This window comes from Ursus maritimus, unplaced genomic scaffold (genome assembly GCF_017311325.1).
Source record: "Ursus maritimus isolate PB19 unplaced genomic scaffold, ASM1731132v1 scaffold_6, whole genome shotgun sequence".
Lineage (NCBI taxonomy): Eukaryota > Metazoa > Chordata > Mammalia > Carnivora > Ursidae > Ursus > Ursus maritimus.
The window spans coordinates 50,459,451-50,475,583 of record NW_024426774.1 but is presented as its reverse complement, the minus strand read 5'-3'; the positions used below and the strand labels follow the sequence as shown (position 1 = coordinate 50,475,583).

The 16,133-nt window shown below is 50.8% G+C and overlaps 1 protein-coding gene across 4 annotated transcripts in view; it reads right to left on the bottom strand.

Annotated features, from left to right (window-relative positions):
- Positions 1–1,902: 1,902 nt before the first annotated feature.
- The window catches only part of TGFA (transforming growth factor alpha), a 101,789-nt gene continuing 87,558 nt past the window's right edge, over positions 1,903–16,133 (bottom strand). For all 4 annotated transcript variants that reach the window (XM_040623335.1, XM_040623336.1, XM_040623333.1 and 1 more), the window contains exons 4-6: positions 7,367–7,516; positions 4,535–4,644; positions 1,903–2,588 (exon numbers count right to left, since the gene is read on the bottom strand). In XM_040623335.1, coding sequence (XP_040479269.1) covers positions 2,581–2,588; positions 4,535–4,644; positions 7,367–7,516 — 268 coding nt within the window. In that variant the 3' untranslated portion in view covers positions 1,903–2,580. The remainder of the gene's footprint in view (positions 2,589–4,534; positions 4,645–7,366; positions 7,517–16,133) is intronic.

The following is a 16,133-nucleotide window of genomic DNA, read 5'->3' as shown; positions in this document are numbered from 1 at the left end:
AAACCTCAAAAGGGGGCATTTTTACAGCTAACTCAAAACGTACCAACACCATGAAATGGCCCAGGAATCCAATGCTTGTTGGCCATCTGAACTTCTAAAGAGAAATCACCAAAAAGGCAAGGCTCTCCTATCCTGGGCATGGACAAAGGTCCATCCAGGCCTGCCTTCACCCAGCCTCTGCTTCCAGCTCTTTTCAGACCTGCTGGTTTAGCAAGAACTGCTTCCGGAGCCACTCACAGGGAGGCGCACGCTCGTTCACTGCACGGTTCCCTGCACGGTTCACGGAAGGATTGCACAGGCTCGAGGAAAGGGGCGCTGGCCACCGTATCGTGAGGACCGGAGCATTCATCGTGAGGACCGAGAAGGTTCCCATCCTCCTCTCTTTTCACACCTCTGCAAAGGCTCTTGGCCGCCTGGAGACTGAACACGGGTCCTGCCCTCCGTCAGGTGAAGAAAGCCCCACACATTTCACATCAGTTCCTAGTCTCTAGAGGCAATCAGACCTCCGCTAGTCTCTCAAAGACTGAGGAAAGATTGTCCTAAAGTAAAAACGTGACCTTAAGTTAAAAACACACGACGCCACTGCCATCGGTCTCTCTCGCCAGACTCTCAGACTTTCAGGAGGGTCTGATGAGAGAGGGGAGTGAACACGGGGGGTCTGCAAACCCGCGTCAAGGGGACCGGTGTCTGAGCAAGACGCTACAGGTGAGTCTCCGCCCGCATCCCCGCCGCTGCAGGGTGGGCGCAGGAAATGCAGCCAAAGCCTGGAGCTGCGCCGCGACACCGTGCGCCGGCCAGCTGGCGAGCAGACCCCGTTTCTGCCCCCACTGCTTCACGGGCAGCAACATCCCCTCAAAGTGCCAAAGCTAAGACACGGGTCACGCAATTGTCTCAACTGTAAGAAATAAAGAGACAATTCATCGAAACGGACAGATCGGGGAAGAAGAATTAGGGGAGGACAAAACAACCTGACAGAAATGTTAAGCCAACTTGACATATTTTAAAGGTCCCTTTTGTGATGGGTGAAGCTCGATGTGCTAATAGGTAGAAATCTCTCATTTTTCAATTATTAGTGAATAAAGAGTTCCCTCACATAAGGACTTCACGTATTATTTCACTGTTATGCTGTTCATAATTTTTAATGAACATTCCTAGGGATGAGCTCTCTGCTGTTCAGGTGGAGGGAACCAGTGTTTTCCACAGGCAAGCCCAATGGGTCACATCATACCCAGATGCCCATGAAAACAATTTCTCCTCTCAGGGGAAAGCAAGACCCACCCCGGCGGAGGTGACTTGTTAGGGTTTTTGTTAATAAAACCAGCATCCTGAATGGAAAAAGGGAAAAACAAAACAAAACAAAACCCACGAGGATATTTCTCCTAATGCTAGAAAATAAATAGGAAAGTTAAATTTCTCCTTTTAAACATAAAGCCACAAATCAACCAAGCAACAACATGGAAAGTAAATGACCAGCCCCCCTTTCATGGATGTGGCCCCAAATGCCTGTGGCTCTCTGCTTGTGCTCTCTTTCTAAACGTATGTGCTTGCAGGGAGCACCAGGAAGTTAATCCGCTTAATCAGGGAGCAGGGCAGTCCCGTGTCTGTCCCGGGTCGGTGCACGCACCGGCACTCTCTTCCTCTCTCCCCTAACAAAGCTACCAATCTCTGCGGATGGACTGGCTACCTTTTCTACTGGAATGTATCGGGGGGCATTTCCTTGCGTTGTGTCTTAAATGGCAAGACCTCTGAGCCCCAGTCTTCGCTCTCATCAGCAACTCCTCCTCTGTTTCCATCTCTGCACCCCCGGGGGGCTCTTCCCAAGCCTTAGCTGTCCCAAAGAGGCCAGATGGTGGTAAGCAGTCAGCTAACTTCTCAGCCAGCATTACATACATCAGTAATGTAGAAGTCTGAAAAGGTTTTATGCTTTTTACATTGACTTAAGAGATTAAAAACGAAACATCATCCATCACATAAATAAGAAATTATCTCCGAGGCTGGTGACGGCTTGGGAAGGTCCTCGGCGTCGTGTGTCTGTGGAAGATGTCAGGCTGGTTGAGGGGCTCGTGGACAGAGGACATTCGTGGCTCCTCTTACACTTGGCATCTTCGTGTAACCAACAGTTACCCTTTTTTCACCTTCTTCTCCAAAAAACGGATGAGAAAAAACTCAACTACGGCAATCTCCAGGGCCGGGCAGGATGGATACCGTTGTGGGGAGATGGGCCCATGACAAAGAAACACGGCCCAGCATCTGTGACTAGCAGAAGACGACAGCACACACACCTGGGCTCCGACGCCGGCAAACGCACACACCTTAGCTAGGTAAACAGGAAGTCCACCCCTTTGCAATTCTTTTTTGACCAGTCTTTAAACCGTGGTCCATTGACTTCTTCTCTAGGACACACCAAATAACCCCAAGCAGACAGAGTTCTCGACAGAGTTGTGAAGGAAGGCCCACAAAAGACGAAAAGGCTGCACAGGTGATTGCTGGCAGAGGAGGAAGGTCTGTCGGCTCGTCCTGAAGAAGTCCTTTCTTCCTCAGGCTGCCACAGTCTACCTGGCCAAACTCCCTCTGGGCTCTTCAGACCACTGGAAGGAAGGAGAAACAAGTTAAGTGCCACAGGCCAGCCCCCAGCCGTGCTAGGAAAACAAGCTTGGGACAGAAACTTGGAGATGCGTCAGCCAAGGTGACCGGGTTCTCTTGGGCAGTCAGGCCCATGTCCAAATTCCTCCGGTTCAACCTCAGGGGCAGCAGCTTCTGAAATTGTGCTTCTGGAGCCAAAGGCAAGGCTGACAGAAAGTGAAGCGAGTCATAGCCGCAGAGAATGGGGACGCACCGTGTTGTGAGGGCCTTCGTTCAACTGGAGGAGAGTCAGGCCAGCCTGCGGTCAGTTCCCCCAGAAGGGGGAGGGGGGCTTGGCGGGCAGCTCCTGAGCTGGTCCCTGACTCTGGTGGCAGAATGGCTTCCCCTCAGGCCGTCTAAGAATGGACCCTTTTGCTTCTCAATGGGTGGGGCTCTGAGGCATCCTCTGCGGCTCCCGGCTCCCGGGAGGGAGGCAGCATGGCCCTAGCTCCTGGCAGCTCCAGAGCCCAGCTCAGCCTGGACATCTTCCTGCCCTGCTCCCTCCCACGGTTCCTCTGGAGGTGGAGAGGTGTGCGCCATCTCAGGAAGGGGGTTTCAGCCTCAGTGGCCATCTCTGGAAGGCCAGACCCATCTGAGGCGCAAAGCTAATGGCCTTCCAAATGTGGGCAGAGAAGTGACATTAATAGGAAACTTCCTCTACCTTACACGGCTCTCCTGAGGTGCACACAAATGGGACACAATCTACTATAAACTTTCTTTAAAGATTTAAACTGTTTTTCTCTTGGTTCCAAACAACAGTATAAAAACTTCATTAGCTCAGTGGATGGTCCTCTGAGGCAGCAGAAGAGAGAGGTGAGGGGGGCCTTCAGAGGCCCCGATTCTCATCCTAGCTCCCCCGTGGACTGATGGTTGGACCCAGCAGACCTTTGGCAGACTCAGTTTACCCTCATCACTCACAAATCCTCCTCCTCTTAAGGCCATTATAAGGACTCATGGATTAGCATCAAGAGCTGCGGGCCTCCGGGCCTCCTAACTGCCGGGAACAGCTCACGCACAATTACCAGGCTCCCGAAGAACAGATAAACTGCTCCTGGGCCTTCGGCGCCCCCCAGGGCAGATCGCCAAGAGGTTTAATGGACGCGTCGGAGCTCCAGCTTCCCAGGCACCCTTCTTCCTACCCTCTTCAAGCAACCTTGAGCTTCTGGAATGCCAACTGTTAACTAGAGAAGGTCACCCTTGGGGGATTAGCCTGTGGTGACTGTCTCCTGTCCACTACTTCCTGAAAAGGAACTTCACATTTGTGATGGGCTCTATGGGTCACAAGAGGATTCAAGAAAAACTTGTTGGTGTGTGACTTTCCAGGCCTTGTCTGGAAAAAGGAGCCATTTGCCTCCATGAGCCCCAAGCCGGTCATGCTCAGGGCAGGACTCCTGAGACGCAGGTTTGGTCCGACTTCCAGATGCCCAGCATTCTTCATGGATATCAGTGCAAACAGTCATCAGACAATGGTAAGCTTAAAGATCACAGGACCCAAGAGCTAAAGAGTCCTGTAGACTTGTGGGCCAAATCCCTCACTTCACCGATGGGAAAGGGGAGGGGACTTTCTCAAGGGGAACAGAATGAACATCGGTTGTGTGTCTACAGTTTGTGATACGCTCTACTCGGTCCTTTATATCAGTACTCATTCAATCTGCACGTCTTTTAAACAAGAAAACGGAGGCTCAGAGAGGCCAACCAACTTGTCAAAGGCCAGACAGACCAGTCAAGATAAAAGAGCTTCCTTCTGAGTAAAACATACCTTAGGATAAACTAAACCTGACTTGGGAGGGTAAACACCCTCTTCCTGCTTCACACTCTAAAAATGTCTGCCCTGCCCTGGAGAAGGCGGTGCTTTCCTCCACCCAGTTGTGTCTCCGAGGGGAAAACGGCCCTCCTCGCCGCAGCCCCTTACCTGTTTCTGAGTGGCAGCAAGCGGTCCTTCCCTTCAGCAGGGCACTGGGCTTCTCGTGCCGGCAGATGAGAGCCTGGCACCACTCACAGTGTTTTCGGACCTGGCAGCAGCTGCGGACAGAGAACACGGGCTGGGCAGGAGCCTGGCGGGGGTGCTGGCTAGTGCCTTTGGGCTCTAAACCAGCTTCCCCGTGGAGGCCTCTGGAAGGCTGGCCGCACACAGCAGGGGGCTGAGTGCCTTGCGGTGTGGTGGCTTTTGGGGCAGATGCTGGCCCCCCGCAACAAAAGCACCTGTTGGGCCCTCAAGTACCGGCTCTGTGAGCACAGCTCCTGGCTTGTGGGGCAACCTGGCCGCCTACCCCGATGCTTTCTCCACAACACAGCAGGTGGGGAAGTCCACCAATGTAGCAATGGCCTCAGAACTGCTGTCAGAGCTGGGACAAAGCAGCCACTGCGGGCTGGCAGGGCTGTGAGGGTTTGGGGAGGGGAAGCATCCCTCAGTACTGCCAGCGGCAAAGCAGGGAACGTGGATGGGCTGAGTGGACCCATGGGAAGAATGGAAGAACAAGTCACGAATCTCCATGCCCTTGAATCTTTCCGTGGACTACCATTCTCTAGCTGTGGCAAACCCAACCTCTTGGCGAACCCGTGTTACCCGGAGCCCTGAAGCATCAAGGTCACGAGTGCTCCTGCCTCTCTCTGTGGGCAGGAAGAGACGGTGTGCAGAGTTCGCATGAAAAAAGAACCAAGGAACCCAAAAGAGAGGCAGAGAAGAAAGCACTGAGGAAGACACTGATTACATAACTCTTAGAGCTGTTTCCCATGGGATACCATGGACTTGTTTCTACCCGTTTTACCCTTGACACGTGTCTAATCCATGCGTCCACACACTGGGGCTGGGCAGGGTCTTCTGGTAGACAAGAGCCAGAAACAAATGAGAAAACAAGCCTGTTGCTGGACTTCCCTCTAGGAGCCTGGTGGCATTTCATGATCCCCACCCCAGCCCCTCTCTCTTGGCACTGTCTTGGGAAGGCTACCAGGGCCCCCAAATCTTTGGGCAGCAGAGCTGAGAAGGAGCCTGAGACCTTCCTGCCCAATACACTTCCGTCCTGGGTGGCCAGAGCAGTCTGTCTCCACACGGTGCCCTCCGGAGTTGCAGAGTCCAAGATCTGGAGGGATCTAGAGGACCTGATTCCAGATCCATCATCAGAGACTGCTCTTCTGCAGTTGGCTAGCAGGGGGCTTATTAATGTCACTTCCTAGCAAGGAGCATCCCAGGGCTGTGAAACCAAGGCCTCCAGGTCGACTGGCATGGGATAAGCTGGTCCCAACCAACTCTGCCACTCAGGAGGGCCCTGTGCTCAGGCAGCCAGCAACTTGGTTAGGGTAAGCACTTAGTCTCTGGCTCAGGGATTCTGGACTTGGTCTCTAGCAAGGGTGGGCTGGGAAAAGACAGAGGGGAGGTGGGACTGGCTGCCTCCCTGGGAATGAGAGAGGCCATCCAGGCATCTAGATTGTCCCTGTCTCCAGAGAATCTGGCAAGATTAGCTTTTAAATCCCTCTGGAGGCGTTCGCAGGGGCACCCAGTTCTTGCTCCTGAGGCTCTGGGGCCCTCCTGGCCACAGAAACAGAGGACTATGGATGTGATGGGTGAGCACACACAACCAGACGGCCGTGAGAACTGCCCTCATGCGCGGCAGAGCCTGGGCTATGTTCCAGCCCGAACAGGGCTGCCTGTCCACCACCTTCTCCAAGACAGGTGGGAGTGGAACACACACTGCTTGAAGAGGAAGGGAAGGCCAGCTCAGTTCAACCTCATCCCTCACCACTTCACACTGGCTTGGGCCAGGAGGAGTGAAACTACGGCCACCGTCAACAGGGTGGGGCTCTAAGGGGCACTCCATCCGTTGCCAGAACCAGAGGTGTGTATGTTGCCCCAACAGCAACAAACCAATAAACAAACAGGACAGAGACTCATAATTATCTGTCCAAACTCCAGACCACCTCAGAGGGCTACCGTCTGGCTTCCTTCATTGACACACAGCTGCTTCCTCCAGCCTTTGCCAGAACGGCCCATCCACTACCGTCTCTATCGTGAGTTAGTCTACACTGCGCTGACTGGGAGCCTCTAGCTCTTCTGTGAATTCCTTATGTGTAGCCAAGTAGGTATAAATTCTCAGAGGGCTTACTCTGTGAATTAGATGTCTCTCGATATTTCCAGGGACTACATCTGGCCAGGTGCTGTGAAGAGACACTAGGGCGTCTCCCTCTGTGGAGCAGTCCAGTCAGGAGATATGGGCAAGCAAATAAGTCCAAGAAAAGGGTCTCTATTGGTCTAGGGCTCAGGAAGGCTTTCTGGAAGATGCAAGATGTGTTTTGGAAGAGGAGGAGGGACAGAGAAGTGGAGAAAGGGGGAAGGGCTGCCATTAGCCCATCCAAATAGCAACCGAGACCTTTTTGGGATTTGCAAAGTGCCTTCGGCAGAGAGGAAACACTTCTGCCACTTGGCAAAGGAAGGTGGGAGCCACTGCGAGTTCACCTGGGAATACCTGCCCGTCCCCATCATAACTCCGAAGGCTCCAAACCCAACAGTGGGGAGAGAGCGTGCCCCTTTGCTTCTCCACTGGCTTCCAACAGCATACAGACCCACTGTTGGGGACCCTCCCAGGATGCGTTCCCTTGACACGGTGTGGCTTTACCAAAGTTCCTCTCGGGTTTGCTGACACCACTCAGACACCACAACACTAAAGCACGCCGAGGTGGCCCTGTCTTCAGGGCATGCTGCAGATGGCCCTGGGAGGGGGACCTGGCCTTAGGGGCGGCACATACTTACTGTATCAGCACACACGCGATGATGAGGACGGCCAGGGCCACGATGGAGACCACCACCAAGGCGGTGATGGCCTGCTTCTTCTGGCTGGCAGCCACCACGGCCAGGAGGTCGGCATGCTCACAGCGCGCGCCCACGTACCCAGAATGGCAGCTGCGGAAGAAAGGACCGTCAGCATGCTCTGCTGACAGAGGTCTCGTTCCCCCAACCCCCGCAGGGAAGGCTGGGCCAGAGCGACCCAAAGCTCTAGGAAAAGCCCCAGGGGGCCCCTCCAGCCTCCGCGACTGGAGGCAAAGGTGTCCGCAGACTCGCTCCTGCTTCCCTGCACGGGCACCTGTTGCTTGGAGCGTGAGGCACCACTGATCAGCCCGCTCGTGGGAGGAAGCCCTCCACTACTATCGTTACCGCGTCAGATGCTGAGGATAAAGGAGGCAGCAAATGTGTCGAGGACACCAAGTTCATTTTGGCAGTTCATAAAAATCCAGGTTATTTTAAAACTATTCAGAATTGGATGATGAGAGAAAGAAAACACGCTAAACCAGTGGGAGACACGGGCTGTGGTTCGCTTTTTTATGGTCTTCATCAAATTTAATTAGCCCTGCGAGCATTTACGGGGGGGGGGGGGCTCAGTGCACAGGGTAGTGAAGTAGGGGCCAGTGCCACCATCTGGTAAATGCAGGGCCTGGGAAGCCACCGCTCTGCTTCTCATTTCCAACAACACCTGGCCTCGTTCCACTGGAAGATCAGTAAGGGCACGGAAGAGGTCACGCCCTTGAACGTGCCTGTGACCTTAAAGGTCACTACCTACACCAAGGTGATGTCACTGGTATTACTAATATCCAAAGGCTCTTCAGTAATGGCCTCCTCCTGTGTGCGGAAGGCTGATGCTGCTCACCCCCAGCCCCTCCTGGCGCCGCCACCAGGGGTTCTTGTACGACGTTCCTCAGGACTGGTTCCAGCCATAAGGAAGGGATGGTCATTTTCTGATGCAGGCATTTCTCCCCCTCCAACCATATGAGTCTGCTCAACGGAAGACACTGCACTTATGCACGGGTCCCTTTGGCCGGGTGACTTTGTCATTGCAAAGAAAATGTTTGACCACCACTGTCTTCCCAGGTGGGGAAGCTTCCCTCCCACAGGGACTTCCGCAAGAGCGGCCTTGCATCAAACATCACATGTTGGATTTAAAGTTTTGTTTTTTTCCCCCAAGACGGGTCGACAACTAAATTTTTTTTTTTTAGGAGTCTACCTTTTGATGGAATAGCCAGTCTGTCACCTTCACATTTAGATTAAAAGGCCTTTGAAGAGGGGCGCCTGGGTGGCGCAGCAGTTGAGCGTCTGCCTTCGGCTCAGGGCGTGATCCCGGCGTTCTGGGATCGAGCCCCACATCAGGCTCCTCTGCTAGGAGCCTGCTTCTTCCTCTCCCACTCCCCCTGCTTGTGCTCCCTCTCTCACTGGCTGTCTCTATCTCTGTCAAATAAATAAATAAAATCTTAAAAAAAAAAAAAGGCCTTTGAAGAACAAGGAGAAATAAGAGGGGATTAAGGGTCCTGGTTGCCTGCTATTGTGCCAGGGGCATTACATCTGTGGTTCCCCTAAACCTGTACTACTGGGCCGCCAGACCCTAGAGGCCAGAGGGAGACTTGGGGCCACGCGATAAACACGGTCGATTTTTCTGGAGCATAGGTTTTGCTCAATGTTAACAAAAATTTAATCACTTTAATGTTAAAGGAACAGGTACGGTGTGGTTTAAGATTTGTGACAAACAGGAGATGATGCAAAACTTGCTGCTTAAGGCTTCACCCTGGGATACCAGAGCTTACAAGCTTCACGGAAGTCTTTCACGGAGCTCTTTATCCCATAGCCCACTTGTTATATACTTAAAGGTGTTTTTTAGTTTGAATTCAGGCCCTTGCTTTTCTGTTAACGGTTACTGTACATTTGACCTACGTTTTGCCTTTTAATCCTTGCACAGAAAAGTCATTTGCCTGTGCCACCGTGCTAGAAGAGAGGGACATTCACACCCAGGTCTGCTCAGCCCGGAGTCTGCGTTCCTGCAGAGCCCAGTGCCCGCGCAGCTTCCTCCCCAGGCAGTGCAGTGACGGTCTGGGCGCCCGTTGGTGAAAGGTCCAGGCTGCAGAAGGGGAAGCACTCCCATTTCTGAAACGTTCCTACTCTGCTCTGCACACCCTGGGATAGAAGGGTTCTAACACCTCCCCAACCACTTGGTTCTGGGAAACTTATGGATTAACCTATCAACACTGGGGACTCCAAAAAATCCCATTTAAACAAAAGAGTGGCATCCAAGCGCTAATTACAACACATACCATTTATTGCTAAGCTCCCATATCAATCGATCTCTTTTATTGCCAACAATCACAAATCATGTGAGGTCAGGGCTGCTATTTACCTTCTTTATAGATGAGGAAACGGGGCTGGGGGGCTTCTGGGTTTAAAAACTAACGATCTCAACCAGAAAGGCTGCCTTTCTAGGGTAATGCAGATTGGTATGGGAGATACTCTGGGGTAGTGATTTCATGACAAGCTCACAAACCTCACTGCAAGAAGACAGACAGATTGCTCACTGCCCCATAAAGAGGTGTCCTTGCTGTGGGTGTGGCAAGTTGCCAAGGTTCCCCCAAACAGTGCCATCTTAACTAAGAGAGATAACCCTCTGGGCTGGGTCACCTTCTGCTGACTTTCCGTATTCTCCTTCCAGAAGAACACTCCCCATTTGTGTGCTGGCCCTTCACAACCAGCCTGGCCTCAAAACTGTCCCTGGCAGGGGTTCTAGCCCATTGGGAAAGTCTTCATATCAACAAGAATGTCTCTGTCACCTACTGTCACAGCTGTAAATACTCACATCTCAGGCTCCCTGAATTAGGGAGCCCAACGTGCTTGTGAACAAACGCTTGCCCCACGGGGCACACGGTTGCTGCCTCACAGGGGCGACTCCAGGTCACGGGCTAGGTGAGCTCTGAGGACACCGGATCTCTGCCCCAAGCAGCCCAACTATAACTGGGAGACAGAATAACCCATGGTCCAGATCCCTGGGCTTTTCCCAAGATCAAAATCTCTCTGAAAATGGGTGTTTTGAAGAAAAGGCCAAAGGACTTCTGATGAAGCCAGAGTTGAGAGCCACCATGAAGGTTTTACTAGTGACATCCACTTTGGCTGCCCCCTGGAACTGCCTGGGGAACTTGAAACATCCTGATGTCCAGGCCACACCCTGGACCAACGACATCAAAATCTCTGGGAGTCAGGCCTGTCATGAGTGTTTTTAAAGCTCCCAGATGATTCCCCTGGGCAGCCAAACTTGAGAGTCACAATTCAGACTCTTTGGCCTTGGGGTGGACGGAGGTCCTTTCTCCTCCCCAACCATCTGTGATAGTGGGGATGCTTCCCAGTTGCTTTTTTATGAGGTGGGGGAAAAGAAAAGGTTTGGTGACATAACTTTTCTTTAAAAAAAAAAACAAAACTTCCCAAGCTTCTACTGACATTAGACTTAATTATGCTGATTATATGAGGTACAAATCACATAAGGAGGGTAAGAGTCACCTCACCTGGCTGCAAATGAATCAGGCTTGACTCAGCGGCTGTCCTCTCCTTTCCCTCAGGTAGGCCCTGGTTCCCACCTGACTGCACAGTGGAATCACCTGGGACGATGTGGAAAATGACAGGGCCAAGGTCACACCCGCAGAGATGCTCATGCGATTGGACTAGGCACCCAGGTGATTCTACTCTGCATCCAGGCCCGAGAACCACTGAGGCAGAACCATCGTCTAGGTACACAGAGTCAAGAACCAACAATTCAAAACCTGCCACGTCCCCTTCTCCTTTCTCCTTCCCTCCCTCTCTCTGGGCATGTCCCCCAGGTGGCGGCTGTAAAAATGGGCCCCCTCATATCAGGCGCAGGAGGAATGGGAGATGCTACGCCCGTTTCACAAAGGAATCTGAACGGAACTGGAGTTGTGTTATCACAAGGGGGAATGGAATATGTGTCAGGAATGAACATTTTCTTACATCATCTGACCAATTTCATCTGTCTGCAGTGGCTTTTACCAAGACCCTGGAATGCTGTTTTGTCTTCAAAATTCTGAACTGAGGCTCTGGAATTCCATTCAGCTATTTCTTCCAAAGAAGAACCAAAAAGAAAGAAGTGTACAAGGAAGAAAGGGTGTAGCACGGAAGGGAAAAGGAGGCCGGCGGAGCCGCAACAGGAGCCATCGTGGCTGGAGATGAAGGCGTGAGCTCCGGCCAGGTGGCTCCCCCAGGCCTCTCCATTTTTGTTACTCAGTCAAGACCGCTTTGCTGCTTTTCGTAGGAGTGCACTGTGGCTGTAGGCCTCTCCATTTGAACAAGAAGAATGAAATTACCCACAATGTGCCTTTCTCTCTCTCTCCTCTGCCCTCCAGTCCGGTAGACTTGCTCCATTTTCCCTGTAAGTCCCCGTTTGAGCCCTTTTCCAATTTCCAAGAAATATGGTAATGCATATAGGGCTATATGCTCTTCAACGTTTTTTTCTTAAAAAACTTCTCCAACTGGAAAAGGGTTGTTTCTAAGCAAATTGGAAAGTACGTAAATTATAATAAAGCAGAAAGAAAAAATCAGCTCACACTCTTGCCAACCCCACTTCCCCCAATGGCAAATTGACATGTTTCTCTCTTTAAACTATTTCTATCTGGTTTTTGACATATATATATATATATTACAGTTTTGCATCAATATCTCATTTCACATTTCCTCATGATGTTACTATGTCATTAGAAAATTGCCAGGTCACTTAACATGTCGTCCAGTAATACATGTACACAGTTTGTTTCACCAAACCCTTACCATTTAGGTTGTACCCAGTTTTGATATCATAAATGCTGTCAGGTGGTCACCTTAATGTACACAGCCTTGTTTGCATTTGAGATTATTTCGTCAGGATATGGTCCCACGAGAGGGCACAACATGGACAAATTGTCATGGGTTCAAATCTCATTCCTCACTTCATGCCTGTGTGACCCTCGGCAAATTACTTAACCTCTCTGTGCCACTGGTTCTGCATCTTTCAAACATGACAGTAAAACTTACAGAGCTGTTATGAGAACTGAGTTCATGTCTCGTGAAGTGTCTGACCCGAGTGCAGCGTAAGTGTTAAAAATGTAAATAAAAGGATGGGAGCATTTTTAAGGCTCTTGAGAGACGTTGTCTTTATAAACAATGACGTATTCTCTGGCAGGAGGCTAGTCCTCTCTGAGCCAAGTCTTTTGGCACAGGTCCCAAGATATGGGCTTCAACATGAGGGCCAAGGACTGAATTGATTAAGGACCCAGGACCATGGTTTTAGATATATATTTACACGAACCGGCCTTTAACACGGAGAAATTGCACAGGGCTGGGGTAGGAGTGGGTCTGAGCACAAGGACACCTGTCCTGGGCTTACATACTACTGGCCTTTTAAGAAGTGGATTCGCCAAGTCCTGTAGCCTCTCCACTTCGAGGCCTGCGGAGGAGGGAGGGGTACAGGCTTCCTCTCTGCAGCTCTGATCCCGGGGCCTCACGGACAGCCATGGGTTTGGTGGTCTACCCGACTTCCACTCCTCCCTTCGGCAGGGCCTTCCAATACCCTCCAGCCATGGCGATGGTCACCGTGTCTGGTAACCGAGCCCTCCTGCTCTGTGGGGAACGGGCTTGAATGTTCTCCAGTGCTATCTCACAGAACTGTTACGATGGTGGAAACAGTCCTATACCTGTGCTGTCCCACAGCGTAGCCACTAGCCACCTGGAGCTGCTGAGTACTGGCACTGTAGCAGGTGAGCCCTGGAAGCTAAACGTTAATGAGTTCATGTAACTGGCCCTGTGTGTCTAGTGGCTCTCATCTTGGACGGCAGCAGTGCTGCATGCATTATGGCGCCTGGGTCCTAACAATCCTGTGAAATATTAATATCCCCATTTATGGGGCTAAGCCATTGTTTGAGAGACTCAGGTCTGTCTGACCTCCAAATCCATTCACTGCTATGTTATCCTGCCTGGTGCACGGCCCTGAGTGTCTGCTTCCAGGGTGGGCGAAAGAATGCACTTTCTCCAGACATATGGATGGAATAATGTCATAACCTTTTTTTTTTTTTTAAAGATTTTTATTTATTTATTTGACAGAGATAGAGACAGCCAGCGAGAGAGGGAACACAAGCAGGGGGAGTAGGAGAGGAAGAAGCAGGCTCATAGTGGAGGAGACCGATGTGGGGCTTGATCCCATAACGCCGGGATCACGCCCTGAGCCGAAGGCAGACGCCCAACCGCTGTGCCACCCAGGCGCCCCAACTTTTTTTTTTTTTTAAAGTAAGCTCCAGGGACACCTGTGTGGCTTAGTCGGTTAAGCATCTGCCTTCGGCTCAGATCATGATCTCAGGGTCCTGGGATCAAGTCCCGCATTAGGCTCCTTGCTCAGCGGGGAGACTACTTCTCCCTCTGCCAGCCATTCCCCCTGCTTGCGCTGACAAATAAATAAAGAAAAATCTTAAAAAAAAAAAAAAAGTAAGCTCTATGCCCAACATGGGGGTTGAACTCATGATCCCGAGATCAAGAGTCCCATGCTCTACCAACTAAGTCAGCCTGGCGCCCCAATGTCATAACTTTTTTTTTTTTTTCAAATTCTAGTTCTATTTTCTTTTTTTCTCTTTTCTTTTTATTTAATGATTTTTTATTATATTATGTTAGTCACCATACAGTACATCCCCGGTTTTCGATGTAAAGCTCGATGATTCATTACTTGCGTATAACCCCCAGTGCACCATGCAATACGTGCCCTCCTTACTACCCATCACCGGTCTATCCCATTCCCCCACCCCCCTCCCCTCTGAGGCCCTCAGTTTGTTTCTCAGAGTCCATAGTCTCTCATGCTTCATTCCCCCTTCTGATTACCCCCCCTTTCTTTCCAATGTTATAACTTAACCCCGCTACCCCACCATCCGCCTACTGCTAGGATGACAGAAGATCTACCGAAAGTGGCTCGAGCCCCAAACTGCTCCCTATCTTGATCTCTTGGGACATCCTCAGTCACATCGCAGCTTGCTGGTGGATGACAGACTCTTCTCTTTGGATGTTTGACTCTGTTCAGATCCCACTAGAACGCACCGTGGCCAGGGCCATGTGAAATGTTTTCCTTGGCTCAGCAATTTGTTTTCACACTTTGCTGTGGGGAAGTTAAGTCAGGGAGTTCAGTCACTGAAGAGCATTTTGGGCAGGTGAGAAACTTCAAACTGGTTGCCACCGGCTGATGACACTGGAACTCTTAAAATATGTCACCTGGGTGTCTTCCTTTCACTGTTTCCCTTTGTTTGAAGGCTTCTGCAGGCAGCAGATGAGCAGCCTGCTGAATCTGCCTCAGGGGGAAATGGTGTGCAAGTCCTAGCCTTGCATTTCTATGGCTTTACTGTATTTGGAAATCCCTTTCCCATTGTTTCTGATGTAGCTGGGTTTTAGCGCTGATTTATTAAAGGAAGACACAAAATACCATCTAGGAGTTCAACTGAATGTTTAAGGATTTTGTTCATTACCTTTGGCTATTTCTAACTAGTTATATTTGTTTTCACTTTTTTTCTTTACCTCGTATTTTAGTGTGAGATGTCATTTTAGATTCTCTAGAAACCTAAAGACCGTTGTTCTTATTTAAAAAAAAACAAGCTTAAGCGTGACAGTATTTTAGAAAGAACTCCCTCTTTTTAGACTATCATCTTGGGTCACTGTGGGGTTTTCTTTATAAGGCCATGACATATATGGCCTTACCTCAAGGTATGTTGGTTTTATTGACCAGAATGTGTGTGTCAGCAACCCAAAGTCGGGCCGGTTCATACATGAGTGAGAACAGAATGTTCTGCTTTCTCTGCACGGACTCAGAGTTTCTGGTCTAGTGGGAATTAATGAATTATCACACTCTTCTAGGTACTGTAATTACAAAGGGTGTAAGGTGTGGTCCTGTCTTCACCAAGCTTACCAGCTCACATGGCAGAAGGGAGCAAAGTGGGCTGGCGTGAGGCGAGTAGAAGCGGCAACGGATGGTCAGGCCGACATCCGCTTCAGCGTTGGGGAGCAGTGGGGAGAGGTGGAAATGAGGACCAGAGAGGGCAAGCCCTGTCTGGGGATGGTGGGGCAGGCGCACCTGTATTCTAGCCAAATGGCACATTTGGGAGTTCAGGCCTGATCTGATGCTGCCATCGGTCTGTTCATTCGATAGGGCTGGGCCTCCAGGTGGAGAGTGAAACATGACTTCTAAAATGCTGACAAACTAATTAAAACTACCAAAGAACAAAGCAGACCATCATGTTCTGCCCCACAGAAAACATCCGTGGCCTGAATACCACCCCCCGGGCTGCCAAGCTCCATGGGAGAAACGGAGAGAAAGAGGGGGTAACTGCTTGCATGGCTGGGCACCCCACAAACGGACAGCCCTTCCAGACCACAAGGATGGCCCAGCTGTTTCCTGAGATCCCGCACTCAGCCTGCAGAAAGGACCTTAAGACTCTGTGGTCAGGGCAAAGAACTTGGGAATGACCTAGATGTTTCTCTCTACATGCAGGGGGAGGATGCCAACACCCTTCTTGGAAAGGAAACAGCTTAGTGATTTGAGATGTTAAAAAGCAAAATTCAACTGAGTAAATTTTAAGATCAAATTGGCTTTATTCGGTGATTTATGAATGGGCTGTATCCCATCTAGCAGGTAGAAAGGAGTTCCGAGGAGCTGTACAAGATGGGAGACTTGTATAAGCAGAAGGGGGCAGGGACA